This window comes from Barbatula barbatula (assembly GCF_947034865.1).
Source record: "Barbatula barbatula genome assembly, chromosome: 2".
Taxonomy (NCBI): domain Eukaryota; kingdom Metazoa; phylum Chordata; class Actinopteri; order Cypriniformes; family Nemacheilidae; genus Barbatula; species Barbatula barbatula.
The window spans coordinates 19,818,136-19,840,176 of record NC_136767.1 but is presented as its reverse complement, the minus strand read 5'-3'; the positions used below and the strand labels follow the sequence as shown (position 1 = coordinate 19,840,176).

The 22,041-nt window shown below is 38.3% G+C and overlaps 1 protein-coding gene across 1 annotated transcript; it reads left to right on the top strand.

Moving 5' to 3' along the window:
* Positions 1 to 673: 673 nt before the first annotated feature.
* ak8 (adenylate kinase 8) lies at positions 674 to 21,477 on the top strand (the record flags this gene model as incomplete). Its single annotated transcript, XM_079471391.1, has 13 exons — positions 674 to 757; positions 845 to 929; positions 1,216 to 1,265; positions 2,328 to 2,438; positions 3,137 to 3,205; positions 7,050 to 7,131; positions 7,289 to 7,360; positions 8,170 to 8,373; positions 10,445 to 10,576; positions 11,028 to 11,117; positions 15,290 to 15,431; positions 20,618 to 20,698; positions 21,225 to 21,477. 13 exons carry the CDS (start codon positions 674 to 676, stop codon positions 21,475 to 21,477), a joined length of 1,455 nt encoding a protein of 484 aa, XP_079327517.1.
* Between the last annotated feature and the right edge of the window lie 564 nt (positions 21,478 to 22,041).

Below are 22,041 nucleotides of genomic sequence, written 5' to 3'. Positions count from 1 at the left end.
TTTACATAAATTAGATCAGAAATAAAGCTCTTACACAAGGATTTACGTTACACGTCATTGGACACTAGCTTTAAATAACTAGGAAAAATACACGAACATCATTTTTAACACAAAGCTATATAGGTAGGACCGACTATATAACTATGTCATGTTCATTGATGATAATGCGATATATACCTGCATTGCTTCGCACACTACGGGGATGTCAAATGTCTGTAGAGTTGTGTGTCCCAAATGTGTCCACTTTTCCGTTGAATTTGTACGTTGCTTGGCAACAACTCCAAGCAGGTTAAAAAAAATGCAAAGACACGTGTTGTTTTACATCTCGCGTTACCACTGGCAACAAACAACAACAAATACGTGCGCCGTAAAACATCCACTATAGGTAACAACAATTTCTCATTCTGAATCTAATTTACCGACAACAATTTCTGTCACATGTGATATAGTGTTGGAAAGGTCAATCCGAGAAAATATGTTATAAAAATGACGACATTATCATTTTTATTTACACATACTATTACACCGCTAATTTCATGTGTCAACGTTTAGATTTAAAAAGACTATAAGTTGGTGTTTGTTTTGTTTTTCTCCTAAACCGTTAGTTGTTTGTTTGTTTCTTATGGATTCCCATTCGTTTGGTGAGCTCTCACGGCCGGGCTGTACTGCAAAGATGGATGCAAGAGTAAGACCCCTCAGAATTCCCCCTGAGATGGCCATTTACGCAGAGAAACATGAAATATTCGACCTGGTCCAGGTGTAGGACCTTTACTTTGTAATATGTAGTTATAGATGACTAATGAAGCAATTTCAATTTATTAAATGTGAACATTCATATTTGTAGACTCTTGTGAAACATGTGATGGTGGACAAACCAGAGGACCCGATTCAATACCTGATTAATGTCCTGAAGAGAGACAGTGTTGATGGTAAGAATTTGGCAAACATATTCATAGACATGTTTCTGTGAATACATCACAGAAGTAATGTATTGTTGTTACCGGTAGATAGCGCTGTCCTACATGATATCATGATGCACAAGCCGTAGCGACTGCACAGTATCAGAGCTGCTTCTATAAAAAGTCATTTTTAGCAGTACAGGATAGCAGTCTTTATTTACTTCCGGACAGAAATGTTTCATAAAATTACCTGTCACCTTGAATTATTAATGGATTGGGGTCAGCCTATTTATTATAACAAATATTTCTGTTTCAGTCCCAAGAATCATTGTGATAGGTCCTCCAGCATCTGGAAAAAGAACCATTGTGAGTTTATAATTTTTTCTGTTTAATTATTTAGATCGTTTAATTTCAGTTTTGTAAACTTTGTTGACACTAAAATTAAACCGGCATAGCGTATTGTCTTTTTCTGTTGTTTAGGCCTCCTTAAGTGATATTTAGCACTTATCTGAGTGAAACATTATTGTTTTACTGTCCAGTGAATTTCCTTGCTAATAATTCAACACAGTGGAGCATCTATCTGGCTGTGGTTTTGTATTTTATGGATTACTTTCAAACCTGTAAAATTACTAAATATTATATATAAATATTATAGAAAATATATGATATTATAAATACTATTCTTCAAACTAGTTTTTTTATCTTATTATTTGTGATAGCCCTTCAATAAACAAGTTAACATATAGGTAAACATTTAATTATGAAGAAAAACTGAAAGGTTGAACTGTGAACAAGTGGGTCAACATCAGGTTGGGGCAGATTGTCCCATCGTATGTTGTTATAATTATTAGTTGCAATATATGTTGAATAAACCAATGGTTTTTTTTGTTTGTGTTTTGTGTTAACGTTTTGATTTTCCTATTTACTCTTCATTTAAATGAAACATCAAAGTGTGACCTTAAAGTCAAATAGTAAAATTTATGTAATGTTTCCATTGATACATTTATACCACGGGGCATGTTGTCTTACAATGTAAATGTTTACTAAATGCAATATTTGCTAAATAAAACGATTTAATTTTAAACATGACTTACAGAAATTAACCTCCAAAATGAATCCTAATTTAAACTATATACGCTGAGCTGCCAGCATTCTGCCCTGAATTTTATTTCTTTTGCATCTTTGTTTGTAAATGAGTTTCTTCAAACTTTATTTGAAACTACAATTTTTATGACTACCAGGTAATGAAAAGTTATGCTGTCGGACATTAGAGGTGGAATGCAGCTTCAGTCACTTGTACTGTACTCCTGTTTTATAAAGTGGAACACCATGTACTTCCCTTAATCCTCAGAGTATTTTGATCTGAGTCTTTCAGTGTTTCTACATTTCATATGCTGTTTAAAATTATCTTATTTTGTCTTGCCTTAGGCTACAAAGTTATGTGAGAATACACAGGCTATTCACATAACCCTTAGCAATATCTTGAAGGGCAACACTGACCTGACCCGGGCTGCACAGCAGTACCAAGAGAGAAAACAGGTGGGATCTCTTTTACTCAATCCCTTACCATAGATTTATGTAACCATATTTTCCATCTGAAGTGCACGTGTGCACAACGTGTTATTACTTAATTGCAAGATATTGTATAGAAAAGAGTGTTCTGTAATGTATTCTTCATCACATTCATTTTTCATGTTGAAAAGTTAAAGCCATCAGTGTTTGCTACAGTTTGTAGATGCGAGTAATTGCTGTCTCTACGGAATTGTAAAGACATACAACTGATTTTATCTGAAGTCTGATCATGCAAATGCAATGCAGGCTTGTTATGGGATAAAACAGGAGGGTTGAAGAGAATTAAAAGAAGAAAAGAAAAAGATCTGCTTAGAAAAAGTCCCTCCCAATGGTTTAATTATTTTAATTATCCTCTCACTTAAACTTCCAATGGCCTTGAGTTTAAAATAGAACGATCCAAAAGATTCCAATTATTATCATTTTCACAAAACTCACAAAGGAGAGTGAGATGAAAGCTGTGGGGGATGTCATGAATATGGAGATGTTTTCATGGACCATTGTTTGCTAGTGAACCATAATATCCAAAATATTTTGCGTTTGGGTTAAGTATGTTCTATTAATCATTCATGTATGTTCTTAATCTGACTGGTTGCAAATATGTTTCTTGTGTTGTTTTATTTAAAATGTGACTTTTTTTCTGATTATTGATGCTTGTGGTCCAATAGGAGATCCCCAAAGATCTTTGGATCCAGTTGATTCAGCAACGTCTATCAAATACTGATTGTCTTAGACGGGTAAGTTTTACCTTCCAACACGCTGCATTATCTATGTCTGAAATGAAGAAGCAAAACAACAAATTCACATGCGTCCCCCACATTTTGACTGCATACATTTCTTTTGACAAGCATGGTGCCCAAATAATGTAATGTTTTTGTTTGTTTGTTTTGATTTGTATTTACACACCCTCTATGATAAATAATTAGGCATAGCCTATGTTTCTCTGCCTCCTTTGAGGAAGGCTGGGAAGGGTCTGAGGGAATGTAAGCGAGTTCCTTGAGAGAAGCTTTCATCAGCAGGCCCCTCACCGTCTGCCGGATACATGCGATCACAGTTCTAATGCCACTTAATAGCCTGACCGCCGCGTGGTCCTTTCCCCGTACCCTCTTAGATCTCACGCCCTTCTTGATTCCACCTTTCATCTCCCCATCAAATCACACAATCAATCCCGATCCCCCTGATCGAGGCTTTCTCTGAAGTAGCAGTTTCTCCAGTGCAATCACGCGGAGAAATATGAATCATTCCACTCCGAGCGACGTCTTCATTTATTCCCCGCTTAACTCCGCAATTGGCTTTACTTAGGCAAGAATCCCATCGCTAAACTTTTTCCGTTTGCCATGCCTTAACTTTCACCTTTTAATCTCAGTAGTTTGTGTTTAGAGGCTCTTTTGAATCTATTAATGGATGTTTATCCCTTCAGGCAATCTGTCCGATAGAATTTATCAGGTTTTTTATTTATTTTCCCGTTTGACTGATCTGCATATGAGAAGATGATTGAGGCTCCTCTGTAGATTCAGACACTTGACAAAGCATCCGTGGCTCGCCGCGAGGAGCCTTCATCTCACGGTCTCCTGCTTCGCGCGTGCTTAAATGGGCCAGAGGAGGGAATGATTGACACGTCGCATTAGCACAGGAGTCAGGAGCCTAGACGGCTAAACTTCATTGGCCTGCCACCGACGCCTGTGCGCGGACGCTCCTCTACCTGTTTTTCCAAATTAAGCAACATTGAATGTTCATCATGCTCAATCTAGGTCATCTAGTTCATCTCTGCCTGTCACCGCTTCTCAAGCTGTCTTAATTCTTTCGTTCTCTCTGTTTCTTACTCCGTCTTGCTCTCATGAGGCCGCTGTTTGTAAAACTTTAGACTCGGAAAATGAAGACGGGGGAGCAGAGGCAATGAATAGTGATTTAAAGTAAGATATCAATTTAATGAGTGCCTTTCAGGCCGGGAAAAAACGCGGACCCCTAAAGTACATGGGGGGGAAAGAGGAAGGATGGAAATAGAGAAAGATCACGGGCACGTGTCTTAGTCATCCAGATGCCTAATGAGGCTTCCAAATAAAGTTATGCTGTTTGAATTTGCATAGTGTCTGTAATTCTATTTTCAGGCAGAGAATCTAAGAAGAGTTTGCAAATTAAATGGAATCGAAACTTTTTGAAAGAAGTTTGTGTTACTGAAATGTCATTTTATTATGAAATGTGATATAATTACGTTTAAATGAAATTGGAGATTTTATATCTTTTTCATTTTAATCTATCCGAGCATATCGTCACTGGCCTTCTGAAACGAAATGTTCAAATTGGCTATTTTTCAAGGAAAAAAACACAACTTTTTAGATGGTGAAATAATGTGTTGTTAATTTTTACAAGTATTTTGTATACTTCATATTGGTTATAGATATTTGAAAGCCCCAGTGACAAACATAAAGAGTGACTTATGGCAAAAAATTTAAAACCCAAAATATGGAGGTAAGAGATTTCAGGACAACAGGGATATGTTTATACTGTCTGTTAAATATCTTACTTTTTGTGTATTCTTAGTTAATATACTATTTAGCAGATCGCTGACTAATAAATATTACATGAAATTATAATAATTACAAAAGTTATTTATGAATATAGTGTGCTGACATTACACCTTGTAAAATATATGAACTGCCTAATAAATCTAAAAGTAAACTTCATTTCTGTTCTATTCTAAAAGATTAATAAGAACAAGAAATTGAATTTAAAAAGTGATTAAGATTAAATAACAAACTTCATATGAAGACATGTGCATCCGCTTCACTGCTGTATCGTGGCTGTATTGTGTGGGGGAGCTGTGTGTGTTGAGGTCTGTAAGTGGCATGTCAGGGGCCGTCGCTTCTGCTCCCCTGCCCTGCCTGCTGTTGGGCTGGCTGGTGACATCTGCTCCACGCATGTCCCTCCTGTGATAGCTGGCCTCACTGCAGATGTTCCGATCCTGGGGTCTCTGTCTGAGCCCACTGCTACAGCCCCATGGTCCCTTTTGATGTTGGGATGAAACGGAATGGAGCCGGTCGCAGTGGGGCTCTGTTCGGACATATCTGTCTGTGTGTGTTTTTGTGTGTGCGCACAGAGTTTGAGTGTGTATAAGGCTTTGAAACCTGTATGACTGATCCAGGTTTGGACCTAACCTAAGTTTTCCCATTAATCTAAAACCTCTACAGATGTGAACTTGTGCATTTCTTTTCAACAGATCTCTCAGTGTAATCTCCATGAAATTATTACTTATTACTTATTATAAATTATCAGCAGGGTTTTCTGAAAGTGTGCCTGCTGCACTGTTCAACTTTAACAACCTGAAATAAGTCAACTGAGATAGGAAGAATCGTGTTGTTTTCCTTACTTTGTAAATTGCTTTGGATAAAAATATGAAAAACGCCTAATGTAAAGGCAATCTCAAATAAGTCTCATTAGCTTTAAAAGAGCAACCTGTGAGGAATAAAACCTTCCTCGGGAACAACTGTACATTGTGTTTGCAAAGACAAAACACGGTCAATCAGACGTCACAATACTTTTAAACCTTGTATTACTCTGGTTTGCATCTCTGTTTTCTCAATGTTCATTCTTGTTAGGTTCTGGGCTACAGGCCTTGCATACAGACTGTTAATCAGGCCCTGCTCATGGGCTTCGCAGCCACAGAGGCAATCAAATGCTTAATGGGAAAGTAAGTGGGAGGAAACTTGCGTGCCGAGATCAGGTGAAGCAAAGGATAGGTTTGCCGTTAAAGATCAAAGCGTGAAAAAAACAAAGGCTGATATCAAACAGACACCAGACACTCGGCAGCAAAGACCCACAGCTCCTCTGATAATACTTAGATCTATAAATGTTTGTTGCATATATTTATTTATTTTAAGATTATTCGCTGCAGTAATAAGTTGGCCCCTAACAAGCACTTTTGGGAGACGGTTTCTTTGACTGTTCTTTATTTTACCGCACCATTGCACAGGAAGCCTTGGGATTTAGGAGACTATTAGAGACGGATTTTTTTATGGATTTGTAGCTAATGAATGATATGCATGCGCTTCCTTTTCTTCTTATGTTATTTTTATTGCTAAGTGAGAAGTGAGGAACGGAGCTGGAGAATTAGGTTTTTATGGAGTTAACCCTCCATTTGCCTCCCTGCATGACACCCCATATGGGCCAGTTTTACTCCGTATTCATACAACAATTTATACATTCATTATTTAAAATCGTACAAGGCAGCAATTTATATGAATTATTCATATAAAATTATTCATTCAAAGCCTATTACTGTTTTTCCAGGCAGGAGATTGTTTTGCTTATATGAAAACAAGTTTAAACAACAATTTAAGGACAGTAGATGACCGTGGGGAAAAGCGACTGCGAGTGCGCCTCGTAGAAATGTAAACAAGAGAACTTGTGCGTAAGTGTTTGTTTAAGAAAGAAAAAGTGCAAGGTTTCATCTACATCACTGGCAGAGCTGGACTCTATGTCACCGCAGAGCAGGATTATTGTTTAAAGTGCATTGTTTGTTCATATCTTCTCAGGGGACATATGTGTTTGAGTGTGTATACAAAACATGCATCTTATTTACAGGGCTGGCTTCTGGAAGACATTCCCAGGACGCAAGCAGATGCACTACGTTTACAAGAAGCCGGCATCACACCGGACCACGTCGGTTAGTGGCATATTGTCCAAACACTTTGCTTTTCCCAGCTGAAAAACAACAGGATGAAAATCAGGACTCTATAATGAGACTGGCCAAATATCCCTCACTGACTCGCTATCTCTCTCCAGAGAATGTGTCAAACTCTGCTTTAACTCTTTCCTCACAGTGTTGCTGGAAGCTCCCGATGTCGTCCTGATTGAAAGGAGCTCGGGCAAGAGAATAGACCCTGTCACGGGAGGTAATGTCTGTATGATCATTACACTTTGCTTAGTTCACAGAGTGGGACTGCGAGACAGGCAGGCAACACACAGCCTTGTTAGAATGCATTTCATTATCCGTGGAACCTGACAGCACTCAACCTGTTTGCTGAATCCCAATCAGGCCGCATGTCCTCAGGGTTTTAGAAAGCCCAGCTGTAATGAACAAAAGCCCAGCACTCCCTATAGATTTACGATGGTGTGGATGTGCCGTTTCTGCATAATTGCCATTTCCTTGTTTATTTATGATCTCTGTTTGTGAATCTTTTTTTGGTATTCACTCTGTCAAAATAAGTGCTATGAAATAGGAGGTTTTTCTATGCAGTAGTTCAACTATAGTTTATTTTTACATTAGGCCAGGGGTCTCTTAGTTTAGCTTCAACCTTAAACAAACTCCCTGTACACTTGAATGCACTGTTAGTCTCGCTAATGTAGAAATGCATTGAGTAATGTCTTAAAGGGAAAGTTCACCCCGAAAATTTAAATTCTGTCATTATTTGATCACCCTAAATTTCTTGTTCTGCTAAACGCAAAGAAAGGTGTTTGGAAGAATGTCAGTAACCAAACAGATATCATCCCTCATTGACTCCCATAGTATTTATTTTCCCTATATATGGCAGTGAATTTCTGAAATATTGGCATATTTATATATCATTTAAATTATATTTAAACAATTTTCTTAAATATATACATGATACAAAATGATTGAGCACAATGTAAACACAAACTTTTATTCTGGATGTGATTAATCGCGATTGGTCATTTAACAGCACTACTTTTTGTCCTTCAGATGTGTATCATGTGACCTTTAAATGGCCTCAGAGTGCAGATATTGCCCAGCGTTTAGAAACACCCAGGACAGTATTGCCTGTTGATGTGATAGCCAAGAAAATCCAAAGATACCGTACAGAAGCCCACGCTCTGAAGTTTACCTACCAGAACTGCTTGAAGACCATCAACGCAGACCAGCCCCACTTAGATGTTTTTGCACAAGGTAAACTCTCCACCTTTCTTCACTAGAAATTTAGTGTTTACGAATCTTCTTGTCAGACCGTCAAGCCTGATTTTCCATTGGGTGCTAGTTTAATCAAACCTTATGAACTAAGACACAGGTTGTATCTCTAAAGAATGTGTCACAGTGGTAGAGGTTAGGCCTTGGTAAGACCGTCCCAACACATTTTTACCAACATCGCCTGCTCCTTTTGTGCCCCTTTGACAATTCTAGTTGACAGAGATCTACCGCCCCTATTGTCTGGAGGTCAGCAGTGCATCGGTTGCATTCAGAGGCTGTGATTGACCTGCTTGTCAGGCACTCTTCCAGTTGAGGAGTTTGCCTCAGGCAGCTCTGCAGGCACAGACTATCCCACGAGAACCCAGGCAGGGATGAGCGGTCTTTACCAATTACATTAAAGCCATCTGAATACAACCTGTCTAAATATTATCTCGCTCAACTTGACAAAATAATTTTGTCACTTTCCTTCCTTTAGTTGAGAGATGAGGGTATAGCTTGGGTGGTGAATATTTAAACTCCTTTTTGCGTACATCAATTTGAATGTAGCATTAGTCAGGTTAGCGGCATTTCGTGAAACTCGTATCTTTGTTTTTATTTTAATAAAAGTGCATATTTATCATACACAGAAATGATGACCACACGTTTTGTATTACAGATAGCAATTTAGAGATGTCATCAAATCCAACCACCATCTATCACAATATTTTGCTCGCTCAAGCCTTGTCATCATGTACTGAGAGAGTTTTAAAGTGATTGTTCACCCCAAAAACATTATCATTTGCTCACTCTCTTGTCATTTCAAACCTTTGTCTTACCTATGCAGAAAGAAAAAGAATACATTTTGCAGAATGTTGGTAACTGAACAACACTGGCCCCCATTCACTTCTATTGTGTGGAAACAACATCAAGTGAATGGGGGCCAGTTAACAGCATTCTACAAAATATGTTCTTTTGTGTTCTGAAAAAGAAAGAAAGTCATACAGGTTTTAAATGACAAAAGGGTGATTAAATGATGACAGAATTTTAAACTTTAAATCAAAATATTTTCCTTTCAAAAGGATATTCTTCCACGGTTATTTCCTCTCCCAAGGCAGCAAAGGTTTTCTTTCACACAAGCGTTTGGCTTATCTGGGGAGAAATGAAGGCTCATTTAGACTTCATGGCACATTTGTATTAAAGTCAAAATGCTCCTTTGAGTACCTATTAAGAAAGCGTCTCTTAGCCTAATGGCTTTTTGGCTCGATTTGTACATTTGAAAATTGTAGATTTAGCAAAGAGCGCCATTATGCTGTAATCTTTACTTAACTGCACCTGATTGTCTTGATAAATCTAAACGAAGGGCATTAAATAAATATTTGCGATAAACTCCACTATAAAACATTTATGAGCCCAGACCAAGGCGCTAAAAGCAATAAGGCTGTCATCTTAAATCTTGATTAGCGCTAATTCAGCATGCGGTTTGATTGTTACATCGCTAGTTTCCCCTTGACTTAGCCTTTTAGCGCATTAGCATGTTTTGCATATTAAGCATTTGTCCTGTTGTTGTATAACAATTAGCAGCATAAAAGGCTGGATGAGAGGGTCTCATTAGTTATGATTAGGCCGTTGTTAATCATCACACATTAGATCGGAGGCCCGGCATCGGTTCGAGACGAACAGCATTGTTTTGAGTGAACCCAACTGCAAACAGATGGCCTCGTTGCGGATGTCACCCTACAACCAAATGCCCCCATGGACATGAAAGGAAGACTAATGATTAATTAATCAAGCGACTTTATATTCGCTTTAGTGACAATCTCTGTTTATGATCTGAGCGAATCTGTCACCAGCCACACAAATGTGTTCTATTATCTTACTCCATTAAACATTTAAGAGAGACTATTTGTGCGTCCACATTGTGTCGTGAGGTGTTTGTACAGTACTGAACCATCATCGTAAGGTTAGAGGAAATGACCCGAGTGCACAAATGTTTCAGATGTTTTCATCTTTACACAGAGATGCTCTTGTTTATTTCTATATGTTGTATTTATGTTATTTTGTGTCTATACTGCAGCACTGAACTACATTCTTTCTCGACGTCGCTCTGCCTCGCCCTTCACCCCCAGAATCCTACTGTTTGGACCCCCGGGTTCAGGGAAGAGTCTTCAAGCCAAACTAATTGCACAGAAATATGGCATTGTCAACAGTAAGCTCCACGTCAATTCTCAAACTGACTTTAGTTTTAATTGTTGTGTCATACTTTAATTCACCGGTAAAATTGTCATCCAGAAATCATTAAATCCACTTGTCTGTTTTTACCAATATTCTTTATCTTTGTCGTTCAGCACACTTAAAGCCAAACAGTTCTCCCGAGATTTACTCACCCTTTTGTCATTTCAATCCTGTATGATTTAATTTCTTCTGCAGAACACAAAAGAAGATATTTTGAAGAAAAAAAAAAGAATTTTCTGTTTCACAGAAGAACAAGTCATATACAGGTCTTGAATGACATGAGGATATATTAATGATTTATTTTTGAGTGAACAATCTCTTTAACATAACATTTGACAATGTCTATGCATAGTTGTTTATATTAAACATGTAAAATTTTACTTTTCTCTGCTTCGTCCCATCTTTTTCTCTCTCTGTCGCTGTAGTTTGTTGTAGTGAACTTCTGAAGGCTGTGTCAGCTGATGAACACCATATGGGGGAGCTCATTAAACCCTACCTGGAGTCAGAACAGCAAGGTATGCCTCCTCACATCCCCTATACCTCCTGCCAAATGGGTCAATCACACGGAACATTCTGTACGCTGCTTGCAAAGTTCTGTTTACTGCTTTTGACATAATTGGACCCCCTACATCCAGCATGGTCTGGTCAGTAAACGCACTGAGCTTTATTCAAATCAATATCGGTTTATAGTAACTATAGTCAAAATGTTTATTTTACAACTTGTTTATTTCTGCGTACATAATTGGATTCTATTACTTTTTTAACACCAACCCCAATCTGAAGAAAATCGCAATTCTAACTACCCCTCACACTTTCGTATCTTCTGTAAGACAAACAGTACTGTTATGGATGGAATTCACCGGAAATACTCAGTTCTTGTTGTCTTGTCTTGACACTATAACCTTTTATACATCCTTAACATTGTTATTCCCTTTCCATCTTACACCCTCTGTATCTGCTCAACATCTCTCTGTTGTAACTCGCTCAGAGACCCTAAGTAAATATTTATAGACATACGTAGTCCAACCCCCAGAGAATGTATTCCACCTCTGAGACTGCCAATCACTTTCTTTATCACAGCTCTGGCCCGAGTTATTTGCCTTAAGCAAGTTTTCATTAATTTAATAAAGATCCACAAGGGACGTGGAGCGTTGAATGTAAGCGAGCATGTGTGTGCAAGTGTGTATTTGATATCATGCGTGTCGTTTTTCCTTTGTCACGTTTAATCATTTTAATGGGAAAAAAGAGGAAAGAAGTCATAAAATTATGTGGAGAAGACAAACCCAAGACTCCCAAGATTTGAACTTGCATAGCCTATATAAGCACCACAACATGAAATGTCTGAGCTTATGCTAAACGCATGGCTATAGACAATTTTTTGTCATCTTTGTGTGACTTTTAGTTTTTTGTTTACTAGATCTTCATTTGCTGTGCGTATTATTGAAACTTATTTAGGGCTATGCAAATGTAAAAAAAATTGTTTACATAATGTGTGTACTGTGTATAATAATTATGTACATTTACATTTACTTTCAGTCATTTAGCAGACGCTTTTATCCAAAGCGACTTACAAAGAGTTCGGGGAGCAATAATCGATACGTCATAAAAGAGCAATAGTACATTAGGTGCTAATACAAAGTTACTAGTTTCAACAAAAGCTATACCACTGCCTGTTGAGAGAAGAGGGTTAGTGTACATTTTTTTTATTTGTCTGTCAAGTATTCACAGAAGAGATGGGTTTTAAGTAGTTTTTTGAAGGTTGTGAGAGATGTGGTTGACCGGACCGCGTTAGGAAGAATGTTCCTCCAGGAAGGAGTTGTGAAGGAGAATGAGCGGGAAAGTGATTTAATGCCCTTATGAGAAGGCATTACAAGGCGCCGCTCGCTTGCTGAATGCAGGGTTCTTGATGGGGTGTAGGAGTGTAGGAGGGTGTGAAAGTATGCCGGCGCAGATCCACTGATAGTCCTGTAGGCAAACATCAGTGACTTGAATCTGATACGGGCTTCAACCGGTAGCCAGTGGAGAGAGATGAAAAGGGGTGTCACATGAGCCCTCTTGGGCTGTTGGAAGATGTAGACATTAACACACAAGCATGCATGTATTCCTGATATATTTAAGAAATATTTACATGTGTATTTAAACTTTCATATCGAATTTATATTTAATATAAATATATAATATATATATCTTAAAATTATACATGCATGTGTGTATTCATATATACATAATTATTGTGCACAGAACACACACATATTGTATGAAAACATTTATATTTATGCATTTGGCAGACGCTCTTCTCCAAAGCGACTTACATTGCATTGTACTATAAATTTTGTTTTGTTTCTGAGTGACTATGTGCAATCGCCTGGGATCAAACCCATGACCTTGGCGTTGCTAGTGCAATGCTCTTACCACTGTGCCACGGGAAAGATTTATTTTGCAAATACGATCACTAATTGTGCTAATGCTAATCGTCATTCGCATATACTAACACTGTGTCTACACCGGACGCGACAAACGTTGAAATCAAGCCATGCCCTATATTAATTCTCCTTCATGAAGACATTATACTTAGATACACAGCGATATACGTCACAATTCGGAAGTAAACACTATCACAACTTCCACTTCATGCCAACTTTAAATCTATAATTTTTAATATGTTCAACTGAGTTTAGGCTTTTATGTTTTATCCATGCCCAATATAAACACACACCTGTAATAAATAATTGCAAGGACCCAACTTTTGTTCAAAAATGGATATTGCATTTATGTTGAAGAAGCGATGTATGCATAAGAAATGCAATGTGTTTTGTTAGCATGTATTCTATTGCCTTGTTGAACAGGGTTTGGTATCCTGGGAGAGGGATTTCTATGCTTCTCTCTCTTTCCTCGAACCCCTCCTTAGCTCTCCCCCATCTTAGTGACAGTGAGGGTTCGCGGCAGAGAGCTTGCCTAAATAATTTACATGTTGATTAATGGCCTCACATGGGTATAATTAGGCGATGGAGAGATGGCGGCTAGTGTAACCAGTACAATACTTCTGGGATTTAGAAACCCATATTATTAAGCAAACCAGAAAATACTCTTATATGAAGCAAAGGAAAAGAGGAGTGAAAGAACACGAACTCTCTCCAGGCTGCCTGATGTTTGAAGCAGGGCTGCAGAGATAGGCATGAGGCTGCGGGCGTTTGATGTGAAAATTGGACAGTTTGAAACCGTCGATTTAAATTTTTCACCAGCTGGGGGGACCCCCCTGGGTGCCAGCTTGCTTCCCTGAAAGAATGCGGTTGTGGTTTTTTTATTCACCTCATTATTTGTTTGTCCTTCGCCGTTCTGGTAAATTTTCCCTCAGCATAATGAGCGCCACCCTTCTCTAACTTGATTTTATCCGATTTAAAAGGTGCCATCATCACCTTAAACAATTCGCTCATGTTGCCTGTCAGGAAGCTGTCGAAGGCTTTTTTACTTTGATATGGACCTGTGAAATACAGTTAGGTTCATAAATATTTGGATAGAAGCAATGTTTTTATTACTTTAGCTGTATTTCAAAATATATTAGAGTTTTATAATGGATATTGTCTTAAAGTGCACACACTTTATTTAGAGAGTATTCACATCCAGATTAGCTGAAGGCTTTAGGAATAATGTTATTTAATATGAAGCTCCTCCCTTTTTCAAGGGACCAAAAGACCATGGTTAGATTAAAAAAACACAACAAATCCATCAGAAAGATGCCAGGAACATTAAGAGCGGCCAAATCAACAATGTTGTACATTCTGAGAAAAAAACAACACACTGCTCAGCAACAAAAAACATCCTCGGCGTCTATATGAAGTGGTGGATGATGACATTATCCTCTCCATGATAAAGAAAAACATCTTCATGTTTCAGTCAGTCCGTAGTGCTTTGAAAAAAAAGGGGGTGAGTGAGCCGTTTTTTGCAATTCGCAACCTTGCAGCTAGTTGCTGCTAAATTTCCGACATTGGACCTAATACTGTGCTATCGAAGTTCCCAAGCACTTTTTAATACTTTAATTGGTTAGATATTTGCAAAACCTAGTGACAACATTAAGGGTGACTAATAATAATGATTTGTGGCAAATAAAATAACCATGAGATGTGGAGATACAAAGTTTTTGAAGGACAGAAGCATTGTGTTATTTTTAATCAGATCAAACTATCTATTTTTCCCCCCCAAAAAAAACTTGCATACAAATCTTTACGAGTGCATCTAAATCTGTTATCAAAATGTTTTATATTTCAGGAAGTTCACAGTATTGTTTTTCTTTCCATAAAGTCGTCTTTGCTCAGTATCTGGAAGGAAGTAAACAAATGAAAGAGATTTTTCTCAGGTCCGTTAGATGTCTAACACTGTGATCTGACGCCCTGCAGGGAAGAACGTATACAGTATTTCAAACAAAATGCTAAGCAGGTGTGTTTGTGTGCGTCTCATGAGGTAATCCCCACAGAAAACCATGTTGACGGCATATAGGATGAGTGTCATTCAAAGGACACCACAAGTTGAATCTCGGGAGCCTCAGTGTCTTGCATCAACACATTTGAGATTTCAGAGTTGGCCTTAATGAGATTTTCATTCCTCTATTGTTTTCATTGTTGTAATTCTAGCATATAAAAAATAAACAAGCAACTTCTTACTAGAACAAACTATGTTTTAATCCTGACAGTGCCCTCCAGTATAGTGCTGCCGATTCTTACGGAGAGACTGAGCAGGATTGACTGTACCACCCGAGGCTGGGTGCTCCATGGCTTTCCTCATGACGTGGACCAGGCAGAGAAACTCCACGAGTCCAACTTCATACCAAACAGGTGAATAACAGGCCCATAAGTTATTCTATCTACTCCTTAGTGTCACTTTATGGGCCAGCCATTATGTTCCTGTTCACTGACAGGACAAACATTGTTAAACTGTTACAATGTCAGATATACACAAACAGAAGCAGATCTGAAAAACAACACTAAGCGTAAGGGCCATTATATTTATGAGCTGCACTATGTCAATCTCCCAGGTTATTATTTTTGGTTTGCGTCTCCTCGGTTATCCTTAATAGTGAGTGTGACCATACGGCTCAGATTGCCCACTCAGATTACCCTTAACTCAACTGTCCAGAAGGATCTGGTAGCACTGAGATTACACAACCTGTCCTCTGTGTGTGTGTGTGTGTGTGTGTGTGTGTGTGTGTGTGTGTCTCATCAGTGAGCTCACATTGAGGTTAGGCCATCAGCCCATCAGGGAAAGAACCTTGTCCCAGTTCTGTCTCCTTTGACACAGAAACAAGAGCCTGCAAAGATCTGTGCCATGTTCTGGATCTGAAAGAGGAAAACCAGCACATTACCACTCTCATCTGCTTGATCACCCGAGTTCCCCCCGGCCACATTTCAGCTCGCTACGATCAGTTCTAACCATTTTATTTCATAAGCTCTCTGGTATTACGATTCGATCACAAATGTCAACAAGCAGCCGCGGTGTCGGTTGTGCTTCTGCACAGCGAGGCCTTTTTTCCTAATTCCTCCGTTAATAGCCCCCGTTGTTTGGGCTAATGGCAGGAGACCTCATTTACATAGCATTAGCGTAATTGATTCGAAGGACCGCCGTTAGCCTGGCCCTGAAACTATGGGGAGATAATGTTTCCAATGTGCCAATGACGGCCCGGTGGCGGCGCTGTATACCTGACAGCTTTATTAATTAACAGCTCTCTGGTTACCAAAGCTTAGTGAGGATAAATAAGTCAGCCCCGTCTGGAGCCGTGCCAGGGCATGAGCATTTAATAGGTGTCACCAGCAGAAGGGAGAGGGGACGGAGTGCGGCAGTGTTGGCATACAGTACTAGCTGGATCCTTTTACCCATTTCCTGAAAGGGTTCCATGAACAGAGCTCATTTGAATCGGTGCCTGTTTTAAGTGCCAAGACAATGTTATACTGGTGGCACTGTAGTTTTTAGCCTGTATTGACAAACTTAGGATCAGTTACTTTCTGTGGTGCTCTGGTAAAGTGCTTCAAAAACAAGCTATTAATCACACGTTAAGCTGTGTTTAAGTGTAAAATAATAATACAAAATAATGATGACCTATTCGCTCCAAACTTCGCATTTAAGAGGAAGGTTATCTTTTGGATCATGGCTTTATGTTGTTGAACTATATAGTCTTGCTTATAAGATTTTGAAGCTTCAGGTTGCTCTGTCTTTTGTTATGTAAAGAATGTTATCTGATCCATGAAAGAGGAAGAAAAGGAAAAAGGATGCTCGCTGATGAAGGTCCCTCATCAGATAATTGCTGATACCTTTGCTCTTGGTTCCCTCCTGCTGCAAGTGCAGATCGGTTTTAGAAAAACAATCAGACAAAGTTAGGAAGTACGCAACTTAAATACATACTGCCATTGTACAGTAGTTTTTTGTGAGCTCATTGAGCTTATAAATGGTGTTGAAAAAACAGTATTTGATTGTGTTTTGATACATTTTTGAGCAGGGGTGGCCCAAGCCTTTACGGGGCCCTAAGCGGAATTTTATTTGGGAGTCACCCTGTGCCCCAATACAATCCACTTTTGTCAATGTTTGATTATTTGCACTCACACTTTAAATCTAACAATTCTAATCGTTGTAGTTGTGTTTGGGATGTAGGAATATCATAAAAACAAAAACACATAAACCCTGCACTACACGTGTATTGTGATTGTCACATTTGATAATTTCATTACTTCGAAGTTTTGGTGAACTGTCCCTTAAAATTTTTAGCACAGACGATACAGGGACTTATACACAGGTTGTATAATTTATTGTTCAATGCATTCAACTATTTGCAAAAGAAAATATTTTAACCCCCTTTTAAAGCCACACAGCTCTTGAGTATTTATTTAGGGTATTGATTTGATAACCATTCAATTAAGTATTCTTACCCTTATCCCAAATAAAATGGTGAATTGAAATTGAATTGAATTGCAAATTTGCATCAGTGAATCTGTCGTTTGTTCAACATGTCTACCGTTAAACACTAAACAGTTACTTTAAAACTGAAGCGTCTTGCCGTACTACAGCTGAAGTCGTAGCTCCGTCTTCTTTGATATGATTGGTCACTGCTCGGCTCAGTAACCAGTAATTCCCTCTGTAATTTCATGTGCTCTTGGGGGCCCCAATTTCATACACAAGGCAATTCAAAATGCCTCACGTAAAATGATTGTCAAAGGATAAATAGAATATATAATGCATATAAAGACATCTTCAAAATGCAAATGATATAAAATCATAAATTCAACTTTAGAATTTTAAAGATAATAAAACAGAAATAAAATCTATTTAAAATGTGTTTATATAAAAAATCATTCGAAAAAGAAAATAGAAATAAAAGTGCAGTTGATGTAAACCAGCACAGTGATCAGGTTGTAAATGCATGGCTAAACAAATGTTTTTTTTAATCTGGATTTAAAAATGGATACCGTTGGTGAGCATCTGATGTTTTCTGGAAGCAGACTCGCCTTGTTTTGAGTGAGCCCTTGTTATCTGACTTGATCCTAATGATCTGAGAAGTCTGTTTGGTTTATATTCAATAAGCATAACTATAATGTATTAAGGTCCTAGGCCTTTCAGTGCATTATAGACAATTAATGATAGCCTACTTTAAAATTAATTCTAAATGTAACTGGTAGCCAGTGTAGAGACCCGACCATTGGGGTGATCTGTGTTCTGTATGAGCTGCAGCTGTCTGATGATCTGTAAGGAGTCCACTACAGTAATCCACTCTGCTGGTGATGAAAGCATAAACTAGTTTCTCTAAATCTGGGTTTGAGACAATCTGATTCTGGCTATATATCTGAGATGGTAGTATGCGGATATCCTTATTGCTTTGACATGACTGCTGAATCAAGGTCAGATTCTAAATGACACCAAGATTTTTTACTTTACTTTGTGTCTTTAGACCTCTTGAGTGAAGGTATGTCTTTAGCTTGATAGTTTATTCACTAAAGTAGCAATATTATGATTGATATTCAGATTGCAGAAAATACCTGCACACCTATGAAGACCTATGTCCAAGACCCTCTTGATGATTCTTTGACTGAATTGCAGCTGATGGTTACTTCTTTGGTTTCAATGGTCTCTCTCCTACCCCTCCTGCCAGTCTTTAACTACTCTCCATTTTGGCTACTCATCAACCTCTTACAGCCTTGACACGCTCACAAACAATCAGAGTCTTTGGGAGCTCTGAAATATGCATGCTTACCTGTGACAGGTAGATAAAGAAGAGCAATTAGCCATGAAATCTAAGAGTTTGGCCCAATTGGCTGCCCTCATCCATGCTCTGGTCTCTCTCTCTCTCTCTCTCTCTCTCTCTCTCTCTCTCTCTTCTTTCTATGCTTTCTACCTGCACCCTGCTCTATTAGTTAAATGTATTCCATGTGTCGGCTCTCCATCAAATCAAGCAACACTTCCTCAGATTAGCTTATTAATTATACAGCGAGGCCAGCATTACAATTTAATCAGTGGTAAACATTGCCGTGGCCACCTGTAAAGAATCTTTCCCTCATTCATTTCTTAATTGGAGAGATAGAGAAGAAGGCAGAGGGGTTGATGGGAACGCCTATGCCGGGAGAGATCGGGTGGACTGAGACCTTCTTGGATCACTGCAGCTGAGCAGGTTAACTAAAGAACAAAAGGGTCAAAGGTTGCCATACTCATACCATATACTATGAGAAGAAAAGATGCAAGTGATTGCAGACGGCGACGCTGGGGTGCTCCTGGAGCGGTTTGGGATCTTAAGTAGCAGCTGAGGACTGTCAGGTTCTTGTTATCCACCGTGTTTTAGTCACTCATTTGTTAGAGGATCTCAAGCTGTCATGTAAGAAATATCAAATGTAAATCAATTCATCTCGTAGCGCACCCACACACAAAAAAGAAGGGGGGTAAGAAGAAAGACAACACGGCACCCCCATCCTCTCGCCCCAGACACAACGCACATCTTTTTGCTCCTCCATGTTTATAAATATTTCATGAGGAAGCATAAATATTAATTCTAATAGCTTTGCAGAGTAGTTATTATTTCTTTTTTAAGACAAATATTCATTAAAAATTGAGAGAAGCTTTTTTCCTCAAATAATTAAGCCTAGAGTTAAACGCACACACGGTTGCGTATTATCATGCCTCTTAAACACATCAAACATCTCGCCTTTTTCAGTCTGGGTATGAGTTGGTTAAAGCTTCATGTCCCCTTTGTCCATTTTGGAGGGCACAGTGCTTTACAGTGGAACTGAGAGACAGGAACACAAAGGCATTTAAATATTTAATCAAAAGCACCAACTCGCATCCCTCTCTCCCATTTTTTCTTCCATCCCTTTTGTGCAGCAGAAGGCATCATACTGTATGATTTCTGATCTTCTCTCCCCATGGTTGAACTGATCCAGAATTGCACATCACTACAATCACAGTTCACGATAAGCGTTTGAAGAGTGTCTGGAACTTCTTTTAGGCAGCCAGGAATTGAAGATGTTATAGAAGAGCCTGTGAGGTTGTAATCCTCTCGAGAATTACATAAAATCATTTGGGACAGGACTGGCACGTGAACACCTACCTGACCACACCATTAAACCCACTTTGTGTCTGGGCAATGTCAGAATGGACAATAGGCAATGACCCCCAAACATTCCTGTGTTTGAAGTCCTGTCTCGGCCCAGGAGACCATCCATGTTTTCCATTATTTTTCTTCATCATTTATTTAGTTCTAATACTGACGCATTATGATTATTCCTCTCTGAATGATAGATGGAGTCTACATATAATGGAATAATGGATTGGTGTGCTTTTCACATGACTTCTTTTGATTTTCAGAGGCATTGTGGCAACTGAGGGGTTTTGTCTTTTATGGGATTTGAATATTAAAACATTTATTGGCCTTTCTTAAACAAAATGAATTTAGTGCAAGTTGCTTCCTTAGCATGTAATACTATTGAAAAGCAGAGTGTGTTACTCCGATAATAGTATTTATCATGATCTCGGCCTTTTTCTACTCCAGGGTATTCTTTCTAGAGTTGACTGATGACATTGCAGTAGAGAGAGTCATGCTTCGAGGTGTGGATCCTATGACTGGAGAATGGTGAGGAAGAACACAACAAATAGTTTTATCATTTTTGTCTAATATTTTTATCATTTTTTGTAATACTGTTACGCAGCTTAAATAATTTATTTCTGTATACCACATATAATGTGCCTATAAAATAATCATTCAAGATCATTACAATTCTGTCATTAACATTAATAGTATCTATGTTTGATGTCCATTTGGTTTTTATATTCATAGATTTTATATTATAATATTCAAAGAGTGATGCAGACTGTCAAGCTCCAAAAGTCCACTTAAAATAACTCAAACACTACTTCATGGTGCCTTTATCATTTTTATTTTATTTTTGGAGCATGGCAGCTCATGGTCACTATGAAGTGTTGTTATAGGTGCGTAAATAATGACCCTTTACAACAATGCAACATTAAAAAGCATTGTAAAAAGCGCTATATAAATAAAATTGACTTTTTGAATTTTTGTATTTTTTAATGAAATGTAATCTATGACCACAAAATCCTTTTGGTTCTACAAAAGGTAACATTGCATTTGAACTCTGCAGGTACCACAGTCTATATAAGCCTGCACCCAGTCCAGAGGTCCAGGCCCGGCTGTGGTTTAACCCACGGCAATCAGAGGCTCAGCTGCTAAAGAGGGTTAAGGAGTATTGGTGCAATGCAGTGGGGCTTCAGGCCTTCTACCCACAAGCGGTGTGTATCAACACTGACCAAGACCCTCACACTGTGTTTGAGTCACTGGAGAGTAGACTAGTGGGTCGACTACCAAAAGTCCTGCCTAACAGGGAAATATATTAGGGCTAACAGGACCATCCATTTTATGAATAAAAACTGATTTAGGTATACAGTATATGTTTAACAACACAATATCTAATCGTTCAGTTACTTGTCTGTTTTAAAAACCTGCTCATGTCATGGGCCTTCTTAATAATAAATTGCTAAATCAGCTTTGTTTGTGGCTTTAATATTTAAATAAATAACATGCTTAGAGTAGTACTCAAAGCATTAAAGTGTTTGCCTTTTCAATAATCATTTTTTCTATGTATGTTTGATTAACAAAGCAGATCGGCCAGACCCTTAGCAGTATTAGTCTTACTTCAGTTGCTTTATGCAAGCCGCAGGAATTTTCTTGTTGGTCTAAAAGGCTTAGTACTGGGTTGGTGTTGGTCTAGCTGCTTCATATCAGCATCTAGTGATATAAGTGACATCCTGTAACTCAGTTGATCATTAATGTGCTATCTGGAATACATTGTTAGCAGTATATCCATTAATGTAAATATGCTGGTTTACCCAACACAAAGTGTAAAAAGGGGAAAAAACTATTGACACTGACAATGACATTTCTTCTATTTTTCCCCTTTT